Source organism: Scyliorhinus torazame, chromosome 30, assembly GCF_047496885.1.
Source record: "Scyliorhinus torazame isolate Kashiwa2021f chromosome 30, sScyTor2.1, whole genome shotgun sequence".
In the NCBI taxonomy this organism is placed as follows: Eukaryota; Metazoa; Chordata; class Chondrichthyes; order Carcharhiniformes; family Scyliorhinidae; genus Scyliorhinus; species Scyliorhinus torazame.
In genome coordinates this window covers 21047412-21074627 of record NC_092736.1, presented here as the reverse complement: position 1 = coordinate 21074627, position 27216 = coordinate 21047412, and the positions used below count along the sequence as shown (strand labels likewise).

The following is a 27216-nucleotide window of genomic DNA, read 5'->3' as shown; positions in this document are numbered from 1 at the left end:
CGAAATGTATAATGAGTAACTCAGATCACCACCAAGTGAAATATCCACACTACTACCGATGGTACCAGGCCTACTTATGCATTGGGCCCAAATACCGTTCCCTTCATGAAGTAGTGACAGCTACGACAGAAGCTAGTTAATGATGGCGATGAAGTTAACTATTTGCACTAAGGCCACTGTTGCTGACCAGGAAAGCCAATTGGGCATCCAAGTGAGACACATCGACAAAAGCAAATTACTGCGGATGCTGGAATCTGAAACGAAAGAGAAAATGCTGGAAAATCTCAGCAAGTCTGGCAGCATCTGTAGGGAGAGAAGGAGCCAACGTTGAGTCCGATGCCCGTCAAAGCTAACAGACAGAGAAAGTGGGAAATATTTATACTGTGGAGGGAGAATGAAAGACGAGTCATAGCCACAGAAACCCAGGGAAACCGGGTGCTAATGGCTACAGAAACCAAGGGGAAAGAGTGCTAATGGCAGTCCCCATAGGGAACAAAAGATGTGAAAGGCCAAACAGCAGGGAAACTGAACAGGAGGGTAAACTGACAGATGTAGATGTGAGGGGGGAAGCAAAGGGGCGAAAGGGTAAGGAAAAGTGGATAAGATTGGGGGGGGTGGGGGAGAAAGTAAACAGTCAATGATCCAATGAGCAGGTATTCATTAGGGACATCTCTGGTAAAAACTCCTTGAACCGTATTTCAAAGTTGAATCTCATCTTTGAAGCTGGCTACAGTTGCATCAAAAATTGCCTTAATTTCAGATATAGAAAAAGTGCAAATAAGAGCAAGGAAGCAGCTACCAATGAATGCATGGTTCTGGTGATTATGGATGCCAATTTAAGGTATTAAACAGAACAAACATTGTTCCGAAATCTGGTCAAAACACTTCGCCATTTCAAAATACCAACTTAGCAAATGGTATTATTGTCAGATATTTGGCTACATGAACTGCAGAGCAGCTTTAAGATATTATTTAAAAATAAAATTTGGAGTACCCAATTCATTTTTCCCAATTAAGGGACAACCTACCCTGCACATGGGTTGTGGGGGCAAAGCCCACGCAAACACAGGGAGAATGTGCAAACTCCATACGGACAGTGACCCAGAGCTGGGATCGAACCTGGGACCTCGGTGCCGTGAGGCAGCAGTGGTAACCATTGCTCCACCATGCTTCTCTAGTGGATATTCAACTCTATTATCCATTCCAAATCCTGGAGTACACTAGCGGGCGGGTCATGGCTGGCACAAAGGGTGCCAGTCAATCATGCAATTACTTGAATAAGATTAGTTGGTTGAATCTGAGCAGTTACCAGAGACATTACTGCACATATATAACCAAGTCTTGCATTTAGATATACAAACCCACCGGCTCCAATCTAGACACCCTCCCACGCAGGTTCCTGCAAGGGCTGCAGAGGCCAACTCCTGCCCCATGCTTCAGACAGAAGATCGACTGAGGGGATTCTTAACCATCAGACACATTTCCCACTCTTCTACCCTCGTGCCTTCCTTCCCTGAACCACAGATCCCCTCGTCCTCGCTATCGACCCCAGCAACCTCCACACGCAACAAATTATCCTCAACTATCAGCATGACACCAAACATCACAAAGGGCCCCATCCCCTCCATGATAGCAAATCATATCAATTCAACTCACATGGGCCCATAAACATTCCCAGCAGATTTACCCACTTTTCCCCCCTCCCAATTCAGTATTCAAGATCAGCCTACAGAGGAGGCAATGGTACACATTCAGTGTACAAGTGTGACCCTGAACTTTCAGTTGCTTTTCACTTTAAAATCAGTCCTGTCCCCCATAGTCTAAAATGGAGCTCAAGGGAACACCATGTCATCCAGGTCGAATGGCCTCTTGTTAGTGCGATATTTTCCCCCCCCACTTTGCAACAGAAGCACATTTCACTTGATACATTTCCCAACACTGCAGTGGTGAATCACAAGTGAAGCCTCAAATTTACCACTGGTCACATTGCCAAACTTACCATTTACTTTTAGAGACCTCAGATCCACAAACTTGTCGACGAGATTGTTCAGCAGTAGTAAGACCCCATCGTTGACATGTACAGGGGTAGTCAGAAGTGCTGTCCCCTGAACATTCACATCGCCCTGGATACGCCTGCAAGCACAAAATAGTTAATACAACTGGCAAGTCCAATTATCTATACACTAATTCTCTAAAAATTTACCCAAACTGAATAATAAAGAAGTGATCGTCAAAATATCTAACACTAGTGGATCTGTTAAATTTACTCAATGCTTTGGAATTCAAAAAAATAAAAGTAGCTGACCTCCACTACAATTATGGCATCACAGACAATGGAGCCAGTTACTTGTGGGGCATCTGCTGGTCCATGTATACTTCACAAAGACCCAGTTTCTTACGAGCATTAGAATTATAGAATCTACAGTGCAGGAGGAGGCCATTCAGCCCAGCGAGTCTGCACCGGCCTTTGGAAAGAGCAACCTACTTAAGCCTGCACCTCCACCCTATCCCTGTACCCCACCTAACTTTTTGGACAACCAAGGGCAATTTAGCATGGCCAGTCCATCTAACCTCCCATGTCTTTGGACTGTGGGAGAAAACCGGAGCCCCCAGAGGAAACCCACTCAGACACTGGGGGAACGTGCAGACTCCGCAAGTGACCCAAGCCAGGAATCAAACCTGGGACCCTGGAGCTGTGAAGCTAACCACTGTGCTACCATGCCATGCACCGCCTACTGTTACACCAAAGTGGAGCTTTTGCACACTTCGCAATTCTCCCATCACTGTTGAATGAGCCCCAGCTAACAGATCACTTGCATTGAAAGAACATTTTCACAAAACACATTTCGTGGCACAAGTATTCCCATCCACATTGCTCGTGGCAACAAGATGTGATAAATATAATCACTATTTTGGAAGAGATTAGGTGGAACCAACACCACTTGTGTTCTCACCATCTACAAGATGCATTGCAGCAACTCAACAGCGTCTTCCAAACCCACAACCTCTTACTAGGACCCACAACAGGGCAAGAGCAGCAGGCACCTGGGAACACCACCACCTGGAGTTGCCTCACCAACCTGACTCAATACATCAGCTATTCCTTCACAATGGCTATCCTGGAACTCCCTCCTTAACAGCAGTGTGTGTGCACCAATACCACATGGACTTAAGTCAACTGAATGGTCAAGTCTTGGAACCCATTAGTTGATTAAAAAAAAAAGTCAAATCACAACTGTATGTGTTAGACAGATTATTCTTCAGCTAAACACGTTCCGTTTCAGTCCCATATTTTAACTTTCTGCATAAAGATATTTGGTAACATTTTACAAATATCCTGGTAGTGTTATAATCCCCAATGAGGACCACATTTACTGAACTTTCTTCATGGGATGTGGGCATCACTGGCAAGGCCAACATTGCTACATTGCCCATCCCCAATGGCACTTAGTGGTTTGCTGGCCATTTTTTTTTTTATATAAACAAGAGGGCAGTTAAGAGACAACCACATTGTTGTGGGTCTGGGGTCACATGTAGGCCAGACCAGGCAAGAATGGCAGATTTCCTTCCCTCGTAAATGGGTTTTTAAACAGTTTAATGGTTATTAGACTTTAATTGCAGATTTTGTAAATAAAAATTCAAATGTCACCATCTGCTGTGTTGGGATTCGAACCTAGGTCCCCAGAACATTACTCTGGGTCTCTGGATTATGAGTCCAGTGACAATACCACTATGCTACCGCCTTTCCAATTACCAGTGGGATTCCACATGTAGCTTTTACTTTAACAAATCAGAATCAACACAAATTACAGATGAACAGGCAAGTGTCAATAGTGGATACAAAGATCCATTACTCCATAGACTACATGCAATTTAGTCTTTAATTTAGCCCAAGTCACATTCTCTGGTGGGTGTATTCCATCAGAGGTCCCTGAACATGGGACACCTACAAAATGCCCAACTATCCACCATTTCTCAGGTCAGTCTTGATAGTGTAGATTTCAGAGTTCAATGGTGATTGTCCTCCCAATACATAGATTAACATAGGAGACCTTTCGGCCCATCGAGACTGCACCGGCTCTTGGAAAGAGCACCCCACCCAAGGTCAACACCTCCACCCTATCCACACAACCCAGCAACCCCACCCAACACTAAGGGCAATTTATCATGGCCAATCCACCTAACCTGCACATCTTTGGACTGTGGGAGGAAACCAGAGCACCCGGAGGAAACCCACGCACACACGGGGAGGTTGTGCAGACTCCGCAGTGACCCAAGCCGGAATCGTACCTGGGACCCTGGAGCTGTGTAGCAATTGTGCTATCCACAATGCTACCGTGCTGCCCCTCAACTCAGCTAACCCCTTCATATGCCCAGGCTATTCACACCACTAAGGAGTTTAGCAAGAGCTTCTGAAATTTCTCTTGGAAAAACTATAGAGCTATGCTACCATCTCACAAAACAGTTCCTGGTTTCAATTCCCTTTATATCCACATCTGTGACTGGTTTCACCACCCAGTTCTGACTTGTGGTCGAGCTACATCAACTTCCTGTTGGCATTGGCTTCCAGGTCAAGGGCCACCGTATTTCTTATTCTCTAGTAAAATTACAACTGATCCCTTAAAAATTGAGAACTCAATTTTTAAATTATAGATTCCAAACAAGTTATATAATTGATGCGGCCATCAATTCACACGAGACGAAGAGTTGAAGTGAACAGTGGTTTTAAACAGCTAGATCTTTGCCTGCCTGCGACTGCTCTGTACTGAGTGCCGCCTACAGGCTGCAGATCTATATACCTCCCCCGAGGGGGTGGAGCCATAGGCGGAGCCCACAAGGGCATCAACATAATACAATAAATACAATGGTGAATGGTAGCAGTAATACATTCACCACAATAATTTTCCTACTGCTTCAAAGTCCAAGGTCAGACAGTAGCGCAAAACTGTCACGGCCACATAATATTTTCACAACGATAATTTCCTTCTCCCCCCACCACAAGAGATCTAGCCACATTAGTCACCATGCGCTTTGTGGATATCAGAATGCATTGGTTAAAAACCTTAAATCTTTAAAAGATCAACCCACAATCTGTGTGTAAGCTTATCTGACCCAAGTTACACTCATGACGAGACATTTCCAGAAATGCTCATCAATTGGCTAGTTTTTAAAAACAGTACAAGCAGCAACCCAGCCAATGTTCAGTTGCAGCCTTGGCAAAATCATTCCTCTTTCTCAGTTTGGAAACATACTCACACAACACTACCAATTTTAAACTCTTGGACCAGGTAATTTTTCGCGAGGGTTTCCACAACCTTGAAAAGTACAAAAAAAAAGTATTTTATTAAAAAGGCTACAGAAAGGATCTTCTATTATTTAAAGAGGCCATTTGCAATGAGTCTTTAAACAAGAATTTAAAAAGAAAATATCTGTCCATATGCAAGTGGACTAACTTCCTTCACATGTCCAGGTTAAGAGTTGCTATGTTGTCAGACTTGGAAGTTGGAGTGTAATGAATTTATGTTTAACACGTAAATTGAAGTGTACACTGGGCAGGGTACAGGACACAGACAATGAGGATATGCTACAAGGCTAGTTGCTCATGCAGTGAGCTGGTGCAACAATTGGCCAAAAGATGCTTAGCAGTAAAACAAAGATAGATACTGTAGCATAGAGAGCAAAGCCAGGGAGAGGCTCCATGACCCTCCATGCCACCCGTCTGAACCAAAACCCTTTGGGACCATATCCCTCTTTCCATCCTATTCATGTATTTGTCAAGACGTCCCTCATTACTATTGGACCAGTAAGCCAAGCATCGGACTAACAATCAAGGCAAATATTCAACTTCCAGACAAATAAACAAAATTCTGGTAAAAGGCAGGTCTGACAGCATCGGGGGGGGGGGGGGAAAGAGTTCTGTCACTCCTCTTCAGAGCTATTATATTGTGCATTCAAATCCCAGCACAGCAGCTTTGAGAATCAGAATGCAGTTTCTAAAAGTTGGAATCATTAAAGTGATCATGAAGCGATCGATCAAAATGGCTGACGAGGGGAGGAATGAGGAAGCCTGCCCTTAGTGGCCAGAGACACCTCGGGGGGGGGGGGGGGGGGGGGGGGGGGGGCAACCCAACATGGTTGACCCTGGACACAGCATCCTAATGTGTCCTTTTGAGTTGCATTAGGGATGAGCACCTATTGGCCTTACCAGCAAAGCACTCCACACACCGATGTCAAACAAGCACATTAAGCCATGGCAGAGAATCAAGTCACACAATAAAATGGCCAATTCAATTTGTACAAATGGACAATATTTGCACAATTTCCAAAAGATGCAAGTTTAGACTGTGACAAATGCAATTTCATTTCATATTCATTCAAGGGATGTGGGCTTTGCTGACATTTATTGTCCCCCCCCTCCCCAATTGTCCTGGTTAAGGAGTTGGAGAGCCATCTTCTTAAACCACTGCTGTCCACATGGTATAGATATACCCAGTGCCGTTAGACAGACAGTTCTAGGAAGCTGACCCAGTGACAAATGAATGAATGACAATATATTTCCAAGTCAGGATGGAGACTTGGGGAGGAGAACTTCCAGGTGGTTGGTGGTGGTAAATCTTCAGAGCCATGGCACTAAATTACAAAATCAAAAAAGGCACTTCTCATACAAGCCTTTACCGGAACCATCAGATTAGGGCTTTTGGAGTTAGCCCCGATATGGTGTAGAATACGTACCCAACTGCTCAGACGCTGAAGCAACTCTTGATAAAATGCTGCCTCGTCAGACCATGGGCCAAACCCGGTGCTCAAAGCTGTGAATTCAATGAGCATTTTCTCAGACTCCAGGTTCGTGAGGCTATAACCTGAAACATTAGAAAGGAATTGGTTGTGCAATACACTAGTTCTGTGCCGCAAGATCGATTCAACACAAACTGGACAAGCAGAATGCAGCAGCACAGTGCGGCAGGCTGGTGTACTCAAGCATTCCCAAGTGTTACATTTGTGGGTGAGGCTGCAGAGGAAGGAAGGGGTGGCAGCTCAAAACACAGCAATGTGGCAGACTCAACTGCCCAATGAAAGTGAGACATGCCACCTCAGCACTCCGGAGTGGGTAAAAGTGGCTTGAAATCTCCCAACCAAAAATGTTTCAAGTTTAAAACAAAAAAAAAAAAACTGCAACTTTTTGTTGAGTGCCAGTTTAATTTCAGATTACAAGTTTAACTCCAAATGCTGGAGATTTTATTACAGCAAGTAGGCTTACAACACCTGGTTAAAGTCCAACAGTTTTGTTTCAAACACTAGCTTTCGGAGCACTGCTCCTTCCTCAGGTGAATGAAGAAATCGGTGTTCACCCCAGTCCAACGCCAGCATCTCCACATCACTGAGATTGTATATGGAGGGTGCTCCATCAGTTCACTCTTATCCAGTGAGCTCATTAGGGCTGGAAGCGCAAACATCAGCAGGTGGATAGTTTGTAAAAAAAACCTTAGCCCAAGAGTTAACCATTTTAAAACTGCTGGTGTCACAGCAGAACAGGAAAATAAAGGCAGCACGGTAGCACAGCGGTTAGCACTGTTGCTTCACAGCACCAGGGTCCCAGGTTCAATTCCCAGCTTGGTCTGTGCGGAGTCTCCCCATGTCCGTGTGGGTGCTCCGGTTTCCTCCCGCAAAAGTCCCGAATGACAGGCTTGTTAGGTGAATTGGACTTTGAATTCTCCCTCAGTGTACTCGAAAAGGCGCCGGAATGTGGCGACGAGGATTTTTGCTGTAACTTCATCATAGTGTTTACGCAAGCCTACTTGTGACACTTAAGATTATTATTAATTTGCACTGCAGCAGTAATTAGCAGACAATAAATAAAATCACTCACCATTGCAAACAACAGAACTGCCATTGATCTCCAAATCAGTTGTACGCTGGTCAGCACGGTACACGTGTGTGAGCACTGTTCGAACAATATCAGAACTGCTGGGAAGGACAGCATAGTCCTGGAACACCACTTCAGTCTCCACTTTAACCGACCCATTCCTGTGCATTGATATACAACTAGGAGTTTCTTATGCACAACATCTGCAACGTCTCAGCTTTTAAACCACTTTTTTGGCATTACACAAGTTCTCGTCAAAAGTAGGCCCTCAAAGAAATAGAAATCATAATTCCATATCCATAACCAATGTCTTTAGCAGAGTGCACCCTTCGAATTGCGTCAATTAAACAGGTGACCCCATTCTATCAAATGACAGAATTAACAAGGTGCTCACGCATCAATTTGACTGCAAAAACAAATAGAACATAACAGGCCCTTCGGCCCTCGATGTTGCACCGACTCGGGAAACCACTAAAGCCCATCTACACTATTCCCTTATCGTCCATATGTCTATCCAATGACCATTTGAATGCCCTTAGTGCTGGCAAGTCCACTACTGTTGCAGGCAGGGCATTCCATGCCCTTACTACTGAGTAAAGAACCTACCTCTGACATCAGTCCTATATCTATCTCCCCTCAATTTAAAGCTATGCCCCCTCGTGCTAGACATCACCAGAGGAAAAAGGCTCTCTGTCCACCCTATCTAATCCTCGGTTCATCTTGTATGCCTCAAATAAGTCACCTCTTAACCTTCTTCTCTCTAATGAAAACAGCCTCAAGTCCCTCCACCTTTCCTCACAAGATCTTCACTCCATACCAGGCAACATTCTGGTAAATCTCCTCTGCACCCTTTCCAATGCTTCCACATCCTTCCTATAATGCGGTGACCAGAATTGCACGCAATATTCCAAATGCGGCTGCACCAGAGTTTTGTACAGCTGCAACATGACCGCATGGTTCCGAAACTCAATCCCTCTACCAATAAAATCTAACACACCGTATGCCTTCTTAACAACCCTCTCAACCAGAGTGGCAACTTTCAGGGATCTATATACATGGACAGCAAGATCTCTCTGCTCATCCACACTGCCAAGAATCTTACCATTAGCCCAGTACTTTGTCTTCCTGTTATTCCTTCCAAAATGAATCACCTCACACTTTTCTGCATTAAATTCCATTTTCCACCTCTCAGCCCAGCGCTGCACGTTATCTATGTCTCTCTGTAACTTGTAACATCCTTCCACTGTCCACACCTCCACAGACTAGTGTCATCTGTAAATTTACTCACCCATCCTTCTATGCCCTCCTCCAGGTCATTTATAAAAATGACAAACAGCAGTGGCCCCAAAACAGATCCTTGTGGTACACCACTCGTAACTGGACTCCAGTCTGAACATTTCCCATCAACCACCACCCTTTGTCTTCTTCCAGCTAGCCAATTTCTGATCCAAACTGCTAAATCACCCTGAACCCCCATGCCTCCGTATTTTCTGCAGTAGCCTACCATGGGGAACCTTAACAAACACTTTACTGAAATCCATATACACCACATCAACTCCTTTACCCTCATTCACCTATTTGGTCACCCTCTCAAAGAAGTCAATAAGGTTTGAGGCACGACCTACCCTTCACAAAACCTAGTTGACTATCTCTAATCAAATTATTCCTTTTCAGATGATTATACATCCTACCTCAGAAACCTTTCCAAGACTTTGCCCACAACAGAAGTAAGGCTCACTGGTCTATAGTTACTGGGGTTGTCTCTACTCCTTCTTGAACAAGGGGACAAGGGGACTATCCTCCAGTCTTCTGGCACTATTCCTGTAGACAAAGTTGACTTAAAGATCAAAGTCAAAGGCTCAGCAATCTCCTCCCTAGCTTCCCAGAGAATCCAAGGATAAATCCCATCTGGCCCAGGAGACTTCTCTTTTCACACTTTCCAGAATTGCTAACACCTCCTCCTTATGAACCTCAAGCCCTTGTAGCCTCAGCCTGAATCTCAGTATTCTCCCTCAGTATTCTCCTCGACAAAATGGTCTTTTTCCTGTGTGAATACGGACGAAAAATATTCATTTAGCACCTCTCCTATCTCCTCAGACTCCACGCACAACTTCCCACTACTGTCCTTGACTGGCCCCACTCTTACCCTAGTCATTCTTTTATTCCTGACATATCTATAGAAAGCTTCAGGGTTATCCTCGATCCTACCTGCCAAAGACTTCTCATGACCCCTCCTGGCTCTTCTTAGCTCTCTTTAGGTCCTTCCTAGCTAACTTGTAACTCTCGAGCACCCTAACTGAACCTTCATGTCTCATCTTTACACATGCCTCCTTCTACCTCTTGACAAGTGTTTCGACTGCTTTAGTAAAACACTGTTCCCTCGCTCGACCACTTCTTCCCTGCCTGACAGGTACATACTTATCAAGGACACGCAGTAGCTGTTCCTTGAACAAGCTCCACATTTCCATTGTGCCCATCCCCTGCAGTCTTCCTCTCCATCCGATGCATCCCAGGTCTTGCCTCATCACATCATAATTGCCTTTCCCCCAGATATAACTCTTGCCCTGCGGTGTACCTATCCCTTTCCATCACTAAATGTAATCGAATTGTGGTCACTATCACCAAAGTGCTCATCTGCCTCCAAATCTAACACCTGTCCTGGTTCATTACCCAGTACCAAATCCAATTCATTATCCAGTACCAAATCCAATATGGCCTCGCCTCTCATTGGCCTATCTACATACTGTGTCAGGCTCCTGCACACAAAAAACAGACCCATCTAAAGTACTCAAACAAGCATTTCCAGTCAATATTTGGAAAGTTAAAGTCCCCCATAACAACTACACTGTTGCTTTCACTCCCATCCAGAATCATCTTTGCAATCCTTTCCTCTACATCTCTGGAACTTTTCGGAGGCCTATAGAAAACTCCCAACAGGGTGACCTCTACTTTCCGGTTTCTAACCTCAGCCCATACGACCTTAATAGAAGAGTCCTCATCAAACGTCCTTTCTGCCACCGTAATAATGTCTTTGACAATGCCACCCCTCCCCCTCTTTCACCACCTTCCCTGAGCTTACTGAAATATCTAAACCCCGGCACCTGCAACAACCATTCCTGGCCCTGCTCTATCCAGGTCTCCGAAACAGCCACAACATCAAAGTCCCAGGTACCAACCCATGCTGCAAGTCCGCCCACCTTTTTCCAGATGCACCTTGCATTGAAGACACTTTAAAGATTCCCCCTTAAGGATCCCAAAAACATGATCCAAGACATCAGACCCTGGCACCCCATGACGGCAATGCATCATAAGAACTATCAAAAACTTGTGGCATTATGCCAGACGAGTCTCAGGCCAGACATCATTTTTTTTCAAAAACAATAATTGACAATGGTTTCAGCATCACTTTTAGACTTCTAATTCCAGTTTACATTAAATTCACCATCCACAGGGGCACAATATGAACTTGGGTCCCCAGAGTATTACTCGGGTCTGTAGTAAGTCTAGTGACAATACCACCACCTCCCCTCATGGCCATCATACAGTAGTCTGGACAGAGTGCTTCAGAAGACAGAAACAAGACGCCGATAGAGTCAGCCATACAGTTTACTCGGGTGGGGGGGGGGGGGGAACATTTGCATTGGAAGCAATGGCTTGAGGAAAGGTTGAGTCTTATAGTCACCGAAGCAAAGATTGAGGGGGCTGGGCAGGGTAGCGGAGGAGGAATTCCTTCTCGGCGAGTCTTTGGTGTTTGAAATTCTCTCAAGGAAGCCATTTCATGGGGAAGGAGATGGGGAAGGATTTGGAGAGTAGAGGGGCAGGCAGAAAATTGAATTGGGCCATAATCCTGTTCCTACCTTCATGTTTGTAATTTGGATCATAAATACTAATTTACTCTCCGACACCTAGCACAGAGCCATTACCTCAGCTACCACGAGAAGTCTTTACTCAACAGGTCCAGTAACTTGGGGTATTTTATCACTTTGATAATTGACGTGCAATTGATATCACTGCATCCTTTTTAAACAATTTAGAGTGCCCAATTTTTTCCAATTAAGGGGGCAATTTAGCGTGGCCAATCCACCTACCCGGCACATCTTTAGGTTGTGGGGTCAAAACCCACAACACGGGGAGAATGTGCAAACTCCACACGGACAGTGACCCAGAGCCGGGATCGAACCTGGGACCTCGGCGCCAAGGCAGCAGTGCTAACCACTGTGCCACCGTGCTGCCCTGATATCACGGCATCCTTAAGGCAGTGTGGAACTAGAACAGCTCTGCCAGACCACATGATACGGATTAACAGGCAAGGTGACCAACTAGCCTCAGTTAACAAAATTTATTGACGAGGGAAAGGCTGTGGATGTTGTCTCCATGGACTTTAGTAAGGCTTGGGACAAGTTCACTCATGGCAGACTGGTTGCATGCGATTCGGGGTGTGCTCCCTAATTGGGTAAAGAACTGGTATTTATGATCTGGAAGAAAATGTAGATGGTCTGATTAGCATGTTTGCAAATTACACTAAGATAGGTGGATGCAGATAGTGAGGGGGACTGTCAGAATACAGCAGACTACGGGCGGCATGTGGCACAGTGGCTAGCACTGGGACTGCGGCGCTGAGGTTCCAGGTTCGATCCTGGCCCTGGGTCACTGTCCGTGTGGAGTTTTCACATTCTCCCCATGTTTGCGTGGGTTTCACCCCCACAACCCGAAAGATGTGCAGGCTAGGTGGATTGGCCACACCAAATTGCCCCTTAATTGGAAAAAATGAATTGGGTACTCTTAATACAGCAGAATATCGAATAGATTGGCGAGTTGGGTAGAGAAATTGCAGATGGAGTTCAATCCCGACAAAAGAAGAGGTGATACATTTTGGAAGATCAAATTCAGGTGTAAATTATCAGTAAATGGCAGAACATTGACCGAGGGATCTGGGCATTCAGGTCCATAGTTCCATGAAAGTGGTAATGTAGGTGGATAAGGCAGTGTTGGCATGGTAGCACAGTGGTTAGCATTGCTGCCTCAAGGCAGAGGACACACTTGATTCTGGCCCCCTGTCGAGTTTGCACAGTTCTCCCCATGTCTGGGTTCACCCCCAGAACCTGCAGTGTAGGCAGATTTGCCACACTAAATTGCCTCTTATTGGATACCTTTTTTTTTTTTTTTATAAAAGGCGTATGACGTGCTTGCCTTCATTGGCCAGGGCATTAAGTAAAAGAGTTGGCAGGTCATATTACAGTTGCACAAAACCTAGGCCACATTCAGAATAGTGCATGCAGTTCTGGTCACCACTCTACCAAAGGGATGTGGATGCTTTGGAGAGAGTGCAAAGGTGGTTTACTAGTATGTTGCCTGGTCTGGAGGGTGTTAGCTATGCGGAGAGCTTGAGTAAATGGATTGTTTTCATTGGAAAGACCAGATTGAGGTCAACAAGATATAGACAGGGTGAATAATCTGAAGCTTTTCCCCCCAGGGTGGAAAACTCCATTACAAGGGGGCACAGGTTCAAGGCGGGAGGGGTTTTCATGCAGAGGGTGGCAGATGCCTGAAACACATTGCCAGTGGAGGCAGGCACAATAGCAACATTTAATATGTACCTTGATAGACACAATGGGCGGGGAATAGAGGGATATAGATGGTTTGGGCAATAAGGAATCTGGATCAGCAGGCTTGGTGGGCCGAAGGGCCTGTGCTGTAATGTTCATTGTTCTAGTGTGCAAGAACCAATAGGATTCTGAACAGGTAGATGCTTAATTGAATTTATATTGATGGTCATGTTCAGGTTAAGGAGGGAAATAGTTTTCTTCTGTACACACTAGCAACATCCATATTGGGCACACATCTTTCACATAGGAATTAAAGGAACAAATCTTCTAGTAAAGTATGCCATCTTTAGGCAATCTAGCGGAAGGCCGCTTACATTTGGATTGATCCAAGTTGGAGGAGAAACACAAAACGCCCAAAGAAAGAAATTCCTACTCACGCAAAACTAAGAATCTTGGTTCCAAGAAAGCGGTCACCATAGCGAGCATAAAATATAGGCTCCAACTGAGAAAAAAAAGGAAGAATTTTCCAGCTATGCAATTTGCCAATATATATTTTTAAAATGCTAACTTGCTGAATAACAGAACACCAGAAGAGTCTTGATCACCTTGATCGGATTCTGGTGGGACACCCATTCCTCCAAACAATTTCTGGTAGGCTGGCAGTAGATTCCTGCATATTGGCTCAAAGACTTGCCCATTACGTATCTCTTCCCCCCCCCCCCCACCACCATCATGACCTTGCAATTTCTTCCTCTTGCACACATTTATCCCTTTTGAAGAACAGAAACTAAGAGCCCACTCAGATCGTAGAGCTACCTATTAAGCATTGGTGCGATTCTTGGGAGTGGCAGTATTGACAAGTGAGCAAACTAGTACTTCAAATTCAAAGGAAAGTGACAAGTCAAATGTCCCATCTAAGAGATATCTATATTGTGTGGGCAAGTACACTATTCTCAAGTTGTAATCTGTATCGTTACATCTGGTTACAGGCAGAGCCAACTGGATTCAATCTGGGTCAAGCACCAACTAAAATGGCGGCACCTCGTGACAGGCCATTTTCTTCTCTTACATGTTCAACTGTGTCGGGGCAAACTTGCGTTACAGTTCAGTAATTTAAGGACCTATAAAGAATCTAGATACTTACAGTTCCTTTCACAACAGTCTCTAGCTCCTGGTAGGCTTCTGAAGAGCTATCATTCAAAGAGTCAATGTAGGTTCGATCCAGGATTTCAAACTGCAATAGCAGGGGATTAGGCTGTTCAGCATGGGAACGGGACGACAGGGTCACACTGGACTCTATTGAAAAACTGGTGGCTTCAGTTTCAACTCCAGTCATCACTGAAATCTGCATCTCGGACACATTGGGTTTCAAGTAGATACCATTGGCTGGTGAACTGGTAAAGGGATCTCGGTAGCTGGTACTGTCCAAGGAAGTGGACTGATCCTCAAAGAGATTTGGAGCAGGTGACAACACTTCCGAAGCACTGGGCTGAAAGTTGGGAGTAGGTGAAGAGATGGAGAAATACTCTGAGCCACTCGTAGTTGCAATGTCTTCATCCAAAGTAGTTTGCTCTGTATGCAAGGCTCCCACGGAAAGTTCTGCCTCAGAGGTAAAAGATGGCCAATAGGTAGCTGTGGAGTATACATCTTCCCAGACATCTGGTGGCCAGCTGGTCCCAGCAAATGAAGCAGCTGTGGAGGATGCAGTCGAGTATACATCTTCCGAAACATCAGAGACAACATCTGGGGACCAGGTGGTCCCAGCAAATGAAGCAGCTGTGGAGGATGCAGTCAAGTATACATCTTCTGAAACATCAGAGACAACATCTGGGGACCAGCTGGTCCCAGCAAGTGAAGCAGCTGTGGAGTATGCAGTCACGTATACATCTTCCGAAACATCAGAGACAACATCTGGGGACCAGCTGGTCCCAGCAAGTGAAGCAGCTGTGGAGGATGCAGTCAAGTATACATCTTCTGAAACATCAGAGACAACATCTGGGGACCAGGTGGTCCCAGCAAGTGAAGCAGCTGTGGAGTATGCAGTCGAGTATACATCTTCTGAAACATCAGAGACAACATCTGGGGACCAGCTGGTCCCAGCAAGTGAAGCAGCTGTGGAGGATGCAGTCAAGTATACATCTTCTGAAACATCAGAGACAACATCTGGGGACCAGGTGGTCCCAGCAAATGAAGCAGCTGTGGCGTATGCAGTCGAGTATACATCTTCGGAAACATCAGAGACAACATCTGGGGACCAGCTGGTCCCAGCAAGTGAAGCAGCTGTGGAGTATACATCTTCCCAGACATCTGAAGGCCTGTTGGTCCCAGGTGAAACAGTTGTGGAGTATACATCTTCGGAGACAGCATCTGAGGACCAGCTGATCCCAGCAGAAGCAGCTACAGAGTATACATCTTCTGAAACATCTGAAGGCCAGTTGGTCGCAGACGTAGTGTATACATCTTCAGAGGCATCTGGCGGCCAGCTGATCCCAGCAGAAACAGCTGTGGCGTATACACCTTCAGAGACAGCATCTGAAGGCCCATTGGTCCCAGCAGAAGCTGTTGAGTATACATCTTCTGAAACATCTGAAGGCCTGTTGGTCCCAGGTGAAGCATCTGTGGAGTATTCAACCTCCAAAACATCTGGCAATTGCCCACTGTCCTGCGAGCTATTGGGTGACCCAGAAGGCCACAAAGATGCTAGATCAGAATTCAAGCTGGTCGCATTACTTTGCAAATATGCAGTGACATCAGACTCTGCACTAAATTCTGGCAGAGTTGTAATAGTGGACAATATGGAACGTGACCGAGCTTGGAGTGCCTGCTCGACTGATGACAATTTGAAAGTGTTAGACTCAGCATCTTCTGAAGACATTGTACGTGACTCTGTTTTATCAAGGTGGGTATAGCCATGTGTAGATGAATTTTGCAAATTGCCTTTTGTAGGAGGTACTGGAGGCTGGCTCGAAAATGGAAATACAGGAGTAGTCACCTCACTGTACCAAGCTAGCTTCTCATCTTCACCAGAGACTTTTGTTGAAACTGAAGACACAGGTAAGAAAGGTTTTGTAGATGCCAAATCCAAAGGTTTGGCCCTTGTGTTAACGATATTTTGAACAAAGTGATTAAATGCCATTTCGGTTGGCAGTGTAGATACCAAGTCATGAAGCAAGTGTTTGCTAGAAGTGGATAGTTTTTCTTCTCTCGATGCAGTGCTCATTCCCAATGCCCCACGTTTGTGGTCATCAATACTTAAACCCAACTCTTGCTTTCCATAATCTCTTGCTGTAGACAGAGCAGATTGAGTTAATGATGGTTCTGGAGTGGACAATGCCCTCGGCAGGGGTGCAATGGAAGGCGATGTCTGCTCCTCTGGGGTGTGCATAGTGACTGGAATATTCATCGATAACAATTGATCGAGAATGTCCTCATCTACTGGTGCTCCAAGAAGACCTCCTAAATGGGAGAGGAAAAAAAGCAGACTGCAGTAATAATCTATAACTGACAACATCGAATTACAGTATTTTCTTTCCTCTAAACATGTAAATGGAAGTCATTTGCAGGTCAGAATGATATTTACAATTTTTCATTTATGTAAAGAGATTAGATAGTGTTAAAGCCAACTAGACCCCTCACTTATGCTCTTTCCTAGGGTAGGAGAGTCAAGTACTAAGGGACATAGGTTTGCACGTTGGGGAAAGTTTGCACATTGGGGAAAGTTTAACAGATGTAAGAGGCAAGTTTTTTTTGTTGTTTTTTTGGGGGGTTTTTTGCACTGAAGGTGGCAAATATATGTAACCCACTGCCTGGGGAGGTGGTGGGAGCAGGTACAATCGAGACAAATATGTGAATAGGGTGGGAATGGAAGGATACGGACTCCACAAGTGCATACGGTTCTAGTTTAGGCAGGTACCATGGTCGGTGCAGGCTTGGAGGGCCGAAGGGTCTGTTCCTGTGCTGTATTGTTCTTAGTTCTTAAAGTTTGGGTTGATAAGAGAAGAGGATAATTTGAGCAGGGAATGGTGGGTTGGAAGAGTGGGGCTGGATTGGTGAAGAACCCAAGGAAATAAAGATTGAACGAAAGCAAAATAGGTCAAAAAGGAAAGATGTGCCCCTCTTTGAAGGCAATGGAAAGTCAGTCACAGTGGCCATGAACATGGAGTCAAGGTTGTGCACAGAGCAGCAAGGAAAGACAGAGCAGGTAAGGGAAGGCAAAATGAGGAAGGCTAAAATGGTTGCTCAACTTAAAAGGACCCGCCTGCCGCTACTTCACCCAGTGGGTTGGACAGAAGCTGCAATGGAAGGTACGGCCACAGAGGAAACCCATGTCTAAGGGAATGGATGGAAAGGGCTAGACTTGCAAGTGAAGGTACAGCGAGGGGCTCAGTCTGTGGGACTACTGCAGTAGCCAAAAGGGCTTGGCAAGTAATATTAGCCCTCAGGAGAGAGCACACTGGGAGAGGTCAAGGCAAGCATATAAATTAGGTATTTAGTCCCTCAAACCTTCTCTGCCATTATAATGGTTGATCCAATTGTGGCCTCACTCCCACCTACCCCTGATGGATTATTCACCAACTTGCTCAGAGGTTATCACCGCCTCCAAAGACATTCAATGACCCTACTACCACTAGTCTCAAAATCCTCAAGACTCCCTGACCCTCGTCACCTTAAATGGAGTCCCTTATTTCTTTTAAACCACATTCCCTTGGTCTCTCCCACAAGGGGAGAATCGACAAGGTGAGGTACTTGGGGTTGCTGCTGAAGTGTCTGATGAACCCTAAAGAGGCACAAGCAACTTATGGGAGGGGAAACAAAAAAGTCATGAGGGTTAGCAGGAGAACCTAAGATAGTAAAACCAAAAGGCAGACGGCAAGTTCTACACAAGCATGGTGACGATTAGGATTATATGCAGTATAGGATAGGCTGCAGAAAAAGGAGAATTCGTGTCAATGACCAGCATTACAATGGAAATAGCTTTTGCGCTCCAACCCTGCATTTAGGGTTGGTATCAGAGCGCAAAATAAGACCCAAGAGCTGCTCAAGGAGGTTCATCCGTGGCCATATTGATAGCAGTCTTCCTGTGGAGTTCAGGAGGTGACATGGAGAAAAATCAAACCACCAGTCAGGATTACTTGAGCCAGTAAGAGGCAAGTAGTGAAGTCAAGTGATGGAAGCACATACCACCAACAGATCCTGTAAATCAGCACAGGGGGTGGGTCAATAGAGTCCAGAAACAGACAATATTAGCACCATAGAAAGCAGCATGAACAAAATCAGAAAAGGTCACGTAACAGTTCAAGGAGGGAACAAGAAAAATGGAAAATTATAGGCCAATTATAGTTTTCTAAACTGTGACAAAATAATGCTGAAGTGCAAAGGGACTTGGGAGTCCTAGTCCAGGATTCTCTAAAGGTAAACTTGCAGATTGAGTCCGTAATTAAGAAAGCAAATGCAATGTTGTCATTTATCTCAAGAGGCTTGGAATATAAAAGCAGGGATGTACTTCTGAAGCTTTATAAAGCATTAGTTAGGACCCATTTAGAATCCGGTGAGCAATTTTGGGCCCCACACCTCAGAAAGGACATACTGGCACTGGAGCAGGTCCAGCAGAGATTCACACGGATGATCCCAGGAATGGTAGGCCTAACATACGATGAACGTCTGAGGATCCTGGGATTATAGTCATTGGAGTTTAGGAGGTTGAGGGGAGATCTAATAGAAACTTACAAGATAATGAATGGCTTAGATAGGGTGGATGTAGGGAAGTTGTTTCCATTAGCTGGGGAGACTAGGACCCAGGGTACAGCCTTAGAATAAAAGAACACTTTAGAACAGAGATGAGGAGAAATTTCTTCAGCCAGAGAGTGGTAGGTCTGTGGAATTCATTGCCACAGAGGGCGGGGGAGGCCAGGACGTTGAGTGTCTTTAAGACAGAAGTTGATGAATTCTTGATTTCGAGGAATTAAGGACCATGGAGAGAGCGCGGGTAAATGGAGTTGAAATCAGCCATGATTGAATGGAGGAGTGGACTCAATGGGCCGAATGGCCTTACTTCCGCTCCCATGTCTTATGGTCTTATGGTCTAATCTTCACAGCACCAAAAAAGACATGCATTAAATGGTGCAACTGACAAATTTACAAGACAATTAAGTCAGTGCTTCTGCAAGTTATAATTTACCACCTGTTGGGTAGTTTACAATACCCCTCTTCCCAAATATGGTCCCTGCTTTCATCATTTCCATCTCAGCCCCTTTCTTTCTCAATCTCCAACCACATCTTAGCTCATGGCTGGCTGGGTGTGGAGAGAGCTCGCCAGGTGCCAGGGCATCCACACGTCAGTTGAATGCAAGACAAGATGACAAAGACAAGCTAGGAGAGCACTCAAAAACGGATGACAAGGTGTGCTCAGAATCAGCTCAAAATTGCTATTGGTTAAGCCCAGACCTCACCACATCCTCTTCCGTGCAGATGAGAAGACAAGAATGCCTGTGGTACGCCGACCTTACATCTTTGGTCTTTAGACACATTCAGTTCCAGTTCTACAAATATGGACTGGCAGGCATTGGTGAAGGGAGAAATGTCACACTAGAGCTAAACCCAAATCCTTTTTAAAAATGAAAAAGTGTCCTCTTGGTTATCACTGCTGTTTGCTTTGTATATTTAACCCTACAAAACCATATTTAAGAACAAAGGACAAAACAGCACAAGAACAGGCCCTTCGGCCCTCCAAGCCTGTACCGGTCATACCAAAACCCTCAGCACTTCCTAGTGCCGTATCCCTCTATGCCCATCCTGTCCATGTATCTGTCGAGATACCTTTTGAATGTCGTTAATGTATCTGCTTCCGCAACCTCCCCTGGCAACGCATTCCAGGCAATCACCACTGTAAAAAACCTGCCTCACACATCTCCTAAATTTTGCCCCATGGACCTTCAACCTATGCCTCCTAGTGATGGACCCCTCCACCCTGGGAAAGTGTGCCTGTCCATCCATTCTATTCATGGCCCTCAATCTTGTTGACCTCTATCAGGTCACCCCTGAACCTCCGTCATTCTAATTAAAACAGTACAAGTCTATTCAGCTTCTCCGCATAGCTAACACCCTCCAGACCAGGCAACATCCTGGTAAACCTCCTCTGCACCCTCTCCAAGCCTCCACATCCTTCTGGTAGTGTGGCGACCAGAATTGTGCGCAATATTCCAAGTGCGGCCAAGGTTCTACACAACTGTTGCATGACTTCAGTTTTCAAATACTCAATGCCCCATCCAAGCATTCCATTTGCTTTCTTGACTACCTTGTCCACTTGTGTTGCCACTCAGATCTGTGGACCTGTATGCCCAGATCAAACTTTCTATATTCCAAAGAGTTCAGCCATTTACTGTATATTTCATCTCTATGTTAGACCTACCAAAATGCATTTCCCTTGCTTCAGTTAGGAAGAGAGGCAATGTACTTAATTTCAGCTTAATCTTCAGCTAGAAGCAATCGGTCATCCATCTCAGGAAGGTCCCCAGCATTAGCCAATCCCATTCACTCCACATGACATCAACATACATCTGAAGGCACTGGATAAATGTCTATGGGCTCCAACAATATTTCAGAAACAGTAGAGTCTTTCAGTCCAGGAATTGCCACAGTCCTAGCCAAGCTGTTCCAGATGCCAACACTGGCATCGACCCAGTAACATGGAGAATTGCCCAGTTATGTCTTATTCACAAAACGTAGGACAAATTCAACCCATCTAGTTACTTCCCCCATCCAGCGATGGGAGGGGTCATCACTAATCATGCAGCACTTGCTGAGCAATCATCTGTTCACGGACACTCCATTCCTGACCACATTACTTGCTGAGCAATCATCTGTTCACGGACACTCCATTCCTGACCACATTACAACCTTGGTTCACAACATAAACAAAAAGAACATTTGACTGAACAAAGAACAGAAGAGCACAGGAACAGGCCCTTTAACCCACCCAGCCTGTACCAGTCATGATACCGACCTTGGCCAAAACCCTCAGCACTGCCTTGTGCCGTATCCCTCTATACCCATCCTATCCATGAGTTTGTAAGGATGACGTTTGGAACAGTGTGGCATCAAGGAGCCCAAGCAAAACTGGAGTCAATGGAAATTGGAGAAACACTCCACTGGAGTTAGAATTAGCACATACGGATGACAGTTGTGGTTGTTGAGGTAAACTATCTCAGCACCGCCCCCCCCCCCCCCCCCCCCCCTCTCCAAACAGCACAAGTCAACAATGTGATGGAATACTCTCCACTTGCCTGGATGAGCACAACTCCATCAACAGCAACTCAACACCATCAAGGAAAGCAGCCCATGATTGGCACCCTATCCACAAACATTCCCTCCCTCCATCACCAAGGACCAGTGTGCAATATTTAGAGGGTTAACTGTCGGAACCAAGCTATCTTCCAAACTCATGACCACTACCATCGAGAAGGATAAGCAGCACATACGGGCAACACCACCATCTGAAAGTTCCACACACCCAATCCAGAACTGGAAACAATAATCTTTATTGCCACAAGTGGGCTTACATTAACACTGTGATGAAGTTACTGTGAAAATCCGAGTCTCCACATTCCGGTGCCTGTTCGGGTACACAGAGGGAGAATTCAGAATGTCCAATTCACCTAACAAGCACGTCTTTCGGGACTTGTGGGAGGAAACTGGAGCACCCGGAGGAAACCCATAGGGAGGATGTGCAGACTCCACACAAGACAGTGACTCAAGCTGGGAATCAGACCTGGGACCGTGTGGCTGTGAAGCAACAGTGCTAACCACTGTGCTACCGTGCCACCCATATGTCACCATCCCTTCAAGTCACTGGTCATGGAACTGCCCGACACTGAGCACTTGCATTTTGGCTTTCATAGTTAGCTCAAATTCCAAAGCTGGTGAGAAACACAAGTTGAGGCCAATTATTGATGAATTGTTGCTGTTGAGAATCCAGATGATATCTCACTAGGCAAGTTTGTAACCCATTAGTCTCTTGGACCTATTAAAAAGATGTTTTTAGGGTTTTGTCACTGCCCCATGTTGAACATTAAAGTACTTGGAATTAAAGCATGGAACCCACACTTTCTTTGAGCAATTATTTTTGCCCCCAATTAAGGGGCAATTAAGCAAGGCCAATCCACCTAACCTGCACATCTTTGGGTTGTGGGGGTGTGAATGTGCAAACTCCACACGGACAGTGACCCAAGGCCGGGATTCGAACCCTGGTCCTCAGCGCCAGTCCCAGTGCTAACCGCTGTGTCACGTGCCACCCCCATTGAGCCCACACGTGATCTGGATTAGTGGGACAACTATGGCCGATTAAACATGTTCTTGAAAGTACCTCGAATTAAAAATTTGATGCACAAAAAATTATGGATCTCTCTCCCTAGCACTGGAGGTGTACCTACATCAATGGCAGCTCTCCCACAATCAAGGAAAATTAAGGATGGGCAATCAATGCTGGCCTTGCCAATGAATAATGGAAAACAAACAAGCTAATAGGATTATGCATTGAACACTTACCCCACAGCTTACTGCATGTATACTAGTAAAGTAAATTCATGTTACAGGAATCTCAAAACTGTACAGTTCATAGAATTTACAGTGCAGAAGGAGGCCATTCAGCCCATCGAGTCTGCACCGGCTCTTGGAAAGAGCAGCCTACCCAAGCCCACACCCCCACCCTATCCCCATAACCCAGAACCCCACCTAACCTTTTGGACACTAAGGGGCAACTTAGCATGGCCAATCCACCTAACCTGCACATCTTTGGACTGTGGGAGGAAACCGGAGCACCCAGAGGAAACCCACGCACACACGGGGAGAACGTGCAGACTCCGCACAAACAGCGACCCATGCCGGGAATTGAACCTGGGACCCTGGCGCTGTGAAGGAGTGGTGCTAACCACTGCTACCGTGCTGCCCAGTTAGTTGTGTGTTACTCTTCACCCATGCCTGGTGTATCCAAAACTATCCTACCTTCTGAAGGATTTATAAAAACCTTAAATGGTCAGCAATTTGTAATTTAATGAGCTATATAACTTTGCAGAAGAGACATTTCAGAACACAAGTGCAATCACTGTTAGAAAGCTGTTGCAATGTGTCGGTCTGAATTGCAATGAAGGCTTGCAGCACAAAAGGTAGACAAGGTTCTTTAATGCTTGCAGTGGAATTTGAACCCACAAACGTCTACCTCAGGAGTGCGCATCACCAAAACCCAAGGCTGACATGCAAGTTTCAAGGTATGCAACTAAGTTAGGTGGATTGGCCACACCAAATTGCCTCTCAAGTGTCCAAAGGTTAGGTGGGGTTACTGGGTTACAGGGATAAGGTGAAGACGTGGGCTTAAGTAGGATGATCTTTCAAAGGCCAGTGTAAATTCTATGGGCCGAATGGCCTCCTTCTGCACTGTAAATTACATGATTCTGCCCCACCGCAACTTCACACAAATGAAAAATTCACATGGAAGCCCTTATTCGCAAATTTAAAAAAAAAAGTGAATTAGGGTTAGTTGATATTTAGCTTCTAGTTGCAGTCTCATTGGAGGCTATTTGACATTCTGAAAATAAATTGCAATATCAAGCAAACAAGTCCCCGAGTCATGAAATACTTACCTATAACCACATATATGGAAAGCAGAAGAAAATACATTTTAGCACCACACGGCCACTTCATATTTGCTTTATTCAAGTCTGGCTCAACCTGTGCAAATCATTCTCAGTAGACCTTTGAATAGAAATAAAAGTGAATTACCCCACCGATACCCTGGATGGTCAATACAGAAGATTTGCAGTAGACAGCAACAATGCTGCCACATTTGGGATAAAACAAAATTAAGAATTACACAGGTTAGCGACTACAAAACCAATAAACAATTCAGAAGAAATTTTCAAAGATTGCTAGAACATAAAACGTTCGACCACATAGCAGTTGAGGCAACTGGCAGATGCACGAGGTAGTTAGATAAACACTGGCGGAGAATGGGAAGTTACAGCTCAATAAGCATGCAGGAGAGTTGGACCAAATGGCCTCAGTGGTGTAAATTTATTGTTTTGTTGCGAGTGTCACTATCCAGTATTTGGAATAACTTCGTCTTACTGTACAGGAAGGGGAAAAATGTGAAATTGTATGAAGGGAAATAACAATAAACTAATAGTTGATACAATGATCCTGTGAGCATTTTTGAATTATACCTTCAGGGATCACAGTAGGAACATTCTCCCATAAAATGCATAAGCATCATCAACTGTACATCCACTCCTAACATTGAACCAAGCAAAACCAAAAACACTGGAGGGCCTCAATAAACAATTGAAAGACTGGTTTTAAATTGCATTTGTAACTTCAATTCCAATAGTTAATGTTTCGAAGGCAGCATTTCTACTTTGCCAGATTATGGAAATTAGATAATGGATAATTTTGGAATCACCTGCTCTGCAAACATGCTCACATTTAAACACACTTGGCCAACAGGCCAAGATTTAAATCAACGCAAACTTAAAATTTGCAGTTGGCTGGAGCACAAAGACCAAATAAAACATTTACCACAATCAGTGGTACTCTCTTCATTGAATAGTGTTCGAAAAAGTCTATGAAGTTCAACCATATCTAGGCATTTGTGCATCTCAAGTGGTCTCAGCTCAAGTTTTAATTCTTCAAATTATGCCAATAACTATTTGGTTTAAATGGAACATTTCAACGCCGAAACCCTCCCAAATACAAACTTGCCTGGAAAAGGAAACACCACCCATTTACAGCCAAATCCCAAATCAGTACCATACCACAGGTCGGGCAGTTAACACCAAATCCAGAATGTTTGATTTACAAAGTCAGCCACCAAGCAGCATCAAGGCCAATTGCATTCAAACAACTATGGGACACTAGTGAAGAAATGGTATTGAATTTTGAATATCCGCAGCAGACCAAAGGATAAACAACTCATAAGGAAATGAGCAGTTTCCTCACCATGGTAGCCATCAAAGCCTTGACAGTAGGATAGTGTAAACAACTGAGAACTGCCAATATACTTGTTCATCGTGTAGCTCCCCTTCACTCATTGGGAACGGTGTTCTAAAATAGTACTCAAGGGACTCTTCCACCTCTTCATCCAATAGGCCCTTGAGCTACATAGCCATTTTGTCCACTTTCACAAGTTTGAGCATCACTGGCAAAACCAACATTTGTTCCCCATCGCTAATTGTTGGGACTTAAGATGCTTCCAAGGTTGTGGCAGAGAACAGTTAGAGGTCAATCACAGAGGCTGGAGTCATATGTAGGCCAGGCAAGGACAGCAGATTTCCTGCCTCTACCCTAAAGGTCGTTGGTGAACCAAATCAATAATATTTTCACCATTACAAAGACTGGATTGTTGAGGGAGCTCAAATGCCACCAGCTGCCATGGTGGGATTTGAACCAGTGTTCCCAGAGCCTGGGGCCTCAGGATTACTGGTCCAGGGAGTTCACCATTACACCAGTCTCACTTTAACTATACACTAACAGAAAGAGTAGAACGAAAGCCCACATTATTAAGCGTGGTGCCAGCTCAATGTTGGGAAGTAAAAATTGCCTCCCAAATATGGAGAAAAACTGAAACATGTATAAAGGAAAAACGTGACTGGCAAAACCAAGGGTGCAACATTTTTTTTTTTAATAAATGAAAAATTAGAATTTTGCCGAGTTTTTAAATAAATCTTCCTGGCATTACAATGCAGGAGCAACTTACAAAAGTAATTGACCAAGAAAACACGAAATTAAAGTCTGTGGGTTACTAGAATAAGCCGCCGACATTGCTATATCTTCGGAAATTGACTTCAGCGTGAAATTGAACAATTGCAAGGACATCAACAATGCATTTCCCAAAAGTTGCTTTTTCCCAAAAGTTGCTTTTTAAAGTAACCGCACGTCTAAAAGTGAACTTCTACCCAAATACTCTCAAGGGTATACGCTTAGTATATTTGGCTAAGCTTTCATTCTTGACTGGAACAATCTAGTCCGATTTAGCAGATAAAATATTTAATCTTTCCCCTGGCCCGGGGTGCAGGAAAGGAGAACTATTCTTCAATCGAAAAGATCACCTGCACGTTTTGCACCAAAAAAAAACACCCAACACACCAGCATCAAGCCACTGCTAAAGTTGGCCAAGGAACGGTCTTGAGAAACTCGCTCACCAATGCAGCAAGACGGGAGTACACTAATGCATATATAGCACAACGTGCCCTCGGTTCCTCCCCTACAGTTTCCGAGTAGAAAATAGTTAAGGGAAGCGTTCAAACCTCCCGCCATTTATTCTCCGCTCCCAATGCAATGGCCGTTAATTGATCTCGTGTCTATCTGATTGGAAACAACTGTTTCCCCATCAACCAGTCTCAATTGATTGTTGACCGACTCACTCTGAGAATCTGGCCACTTACTCAGCTTGGCACTTGGAGAGTCTAATGTTAAACTGTATATTCCTTTCCATTGGCTTCCAGAGATATGAGCAGAATCCCGTTGAATTTCCAAAAGTTGTCCTGGACAATTTCTCCACATCGAGGGGGTGAGAGCGAGCAACCACTTGTTTAATTTCCCTCTTAATTTTTTTTCCAAATGTGTTTCAATTTCTCGATTTGCTATTGCAAATATGTCATTGTCTGGTGTGGCCATGACTAACTTGCCATTTCCCTGCTGGAGATGAACTTTGTTTAATTGGAATTAATTGTACTTAATAGGCTCCTTTCTAAGCAACAGAATTATTTTAAAATGCAGACTCAGTGCCTCCGTCCCTCCATGGCCCCCCTCCCTTCTCAA

The 27216-nt window shown here is 44.8% G+C and overlaps 1 protein-coding gene across 1 annotated transcript in view; it reads right to left on the bottom strand.

Moving 5' to 3' along the window:
• Window positions 1-24120, bottom strand: part of LOC140404414 (uncharacterized) — a 49471-nt gene extending 25351 nt beyond the window's left edge. Inside the window, exons 1-7 of the mRNA XM_072492927.1 lie at window positions 24045-24120; window positions 14555-16866; window positions 13848-13912; window positions 7868-8025; window positions 6733-6860; window positions 5257-5315; window positions 2000-2133 (exon numbers count right to left, since the gene is read on the bottom strand). Of these exons, the coding sequence (XP_072349028.1) occupies window positions 2000-2133; window positions 5257-5315; window positions 6733-6860; window positions 7868-8025; window positions 13848-13912; window positions 14555-16866; window positions 24045-24105 (2917 nt within the window). The 5' untranslated portion in view covers window positions 24106-24120. The remainder of the gene's footprint in view (window positions 1-1999; window positions 2134-5256; window positions 5316-6732; window positions 6861-7867; window positions 8026-13847; window positions 13913-14554; window positions 16867-24044) is intronic.
• Window positions 24121-27216: the final 3096 nt, after the last annotated feature.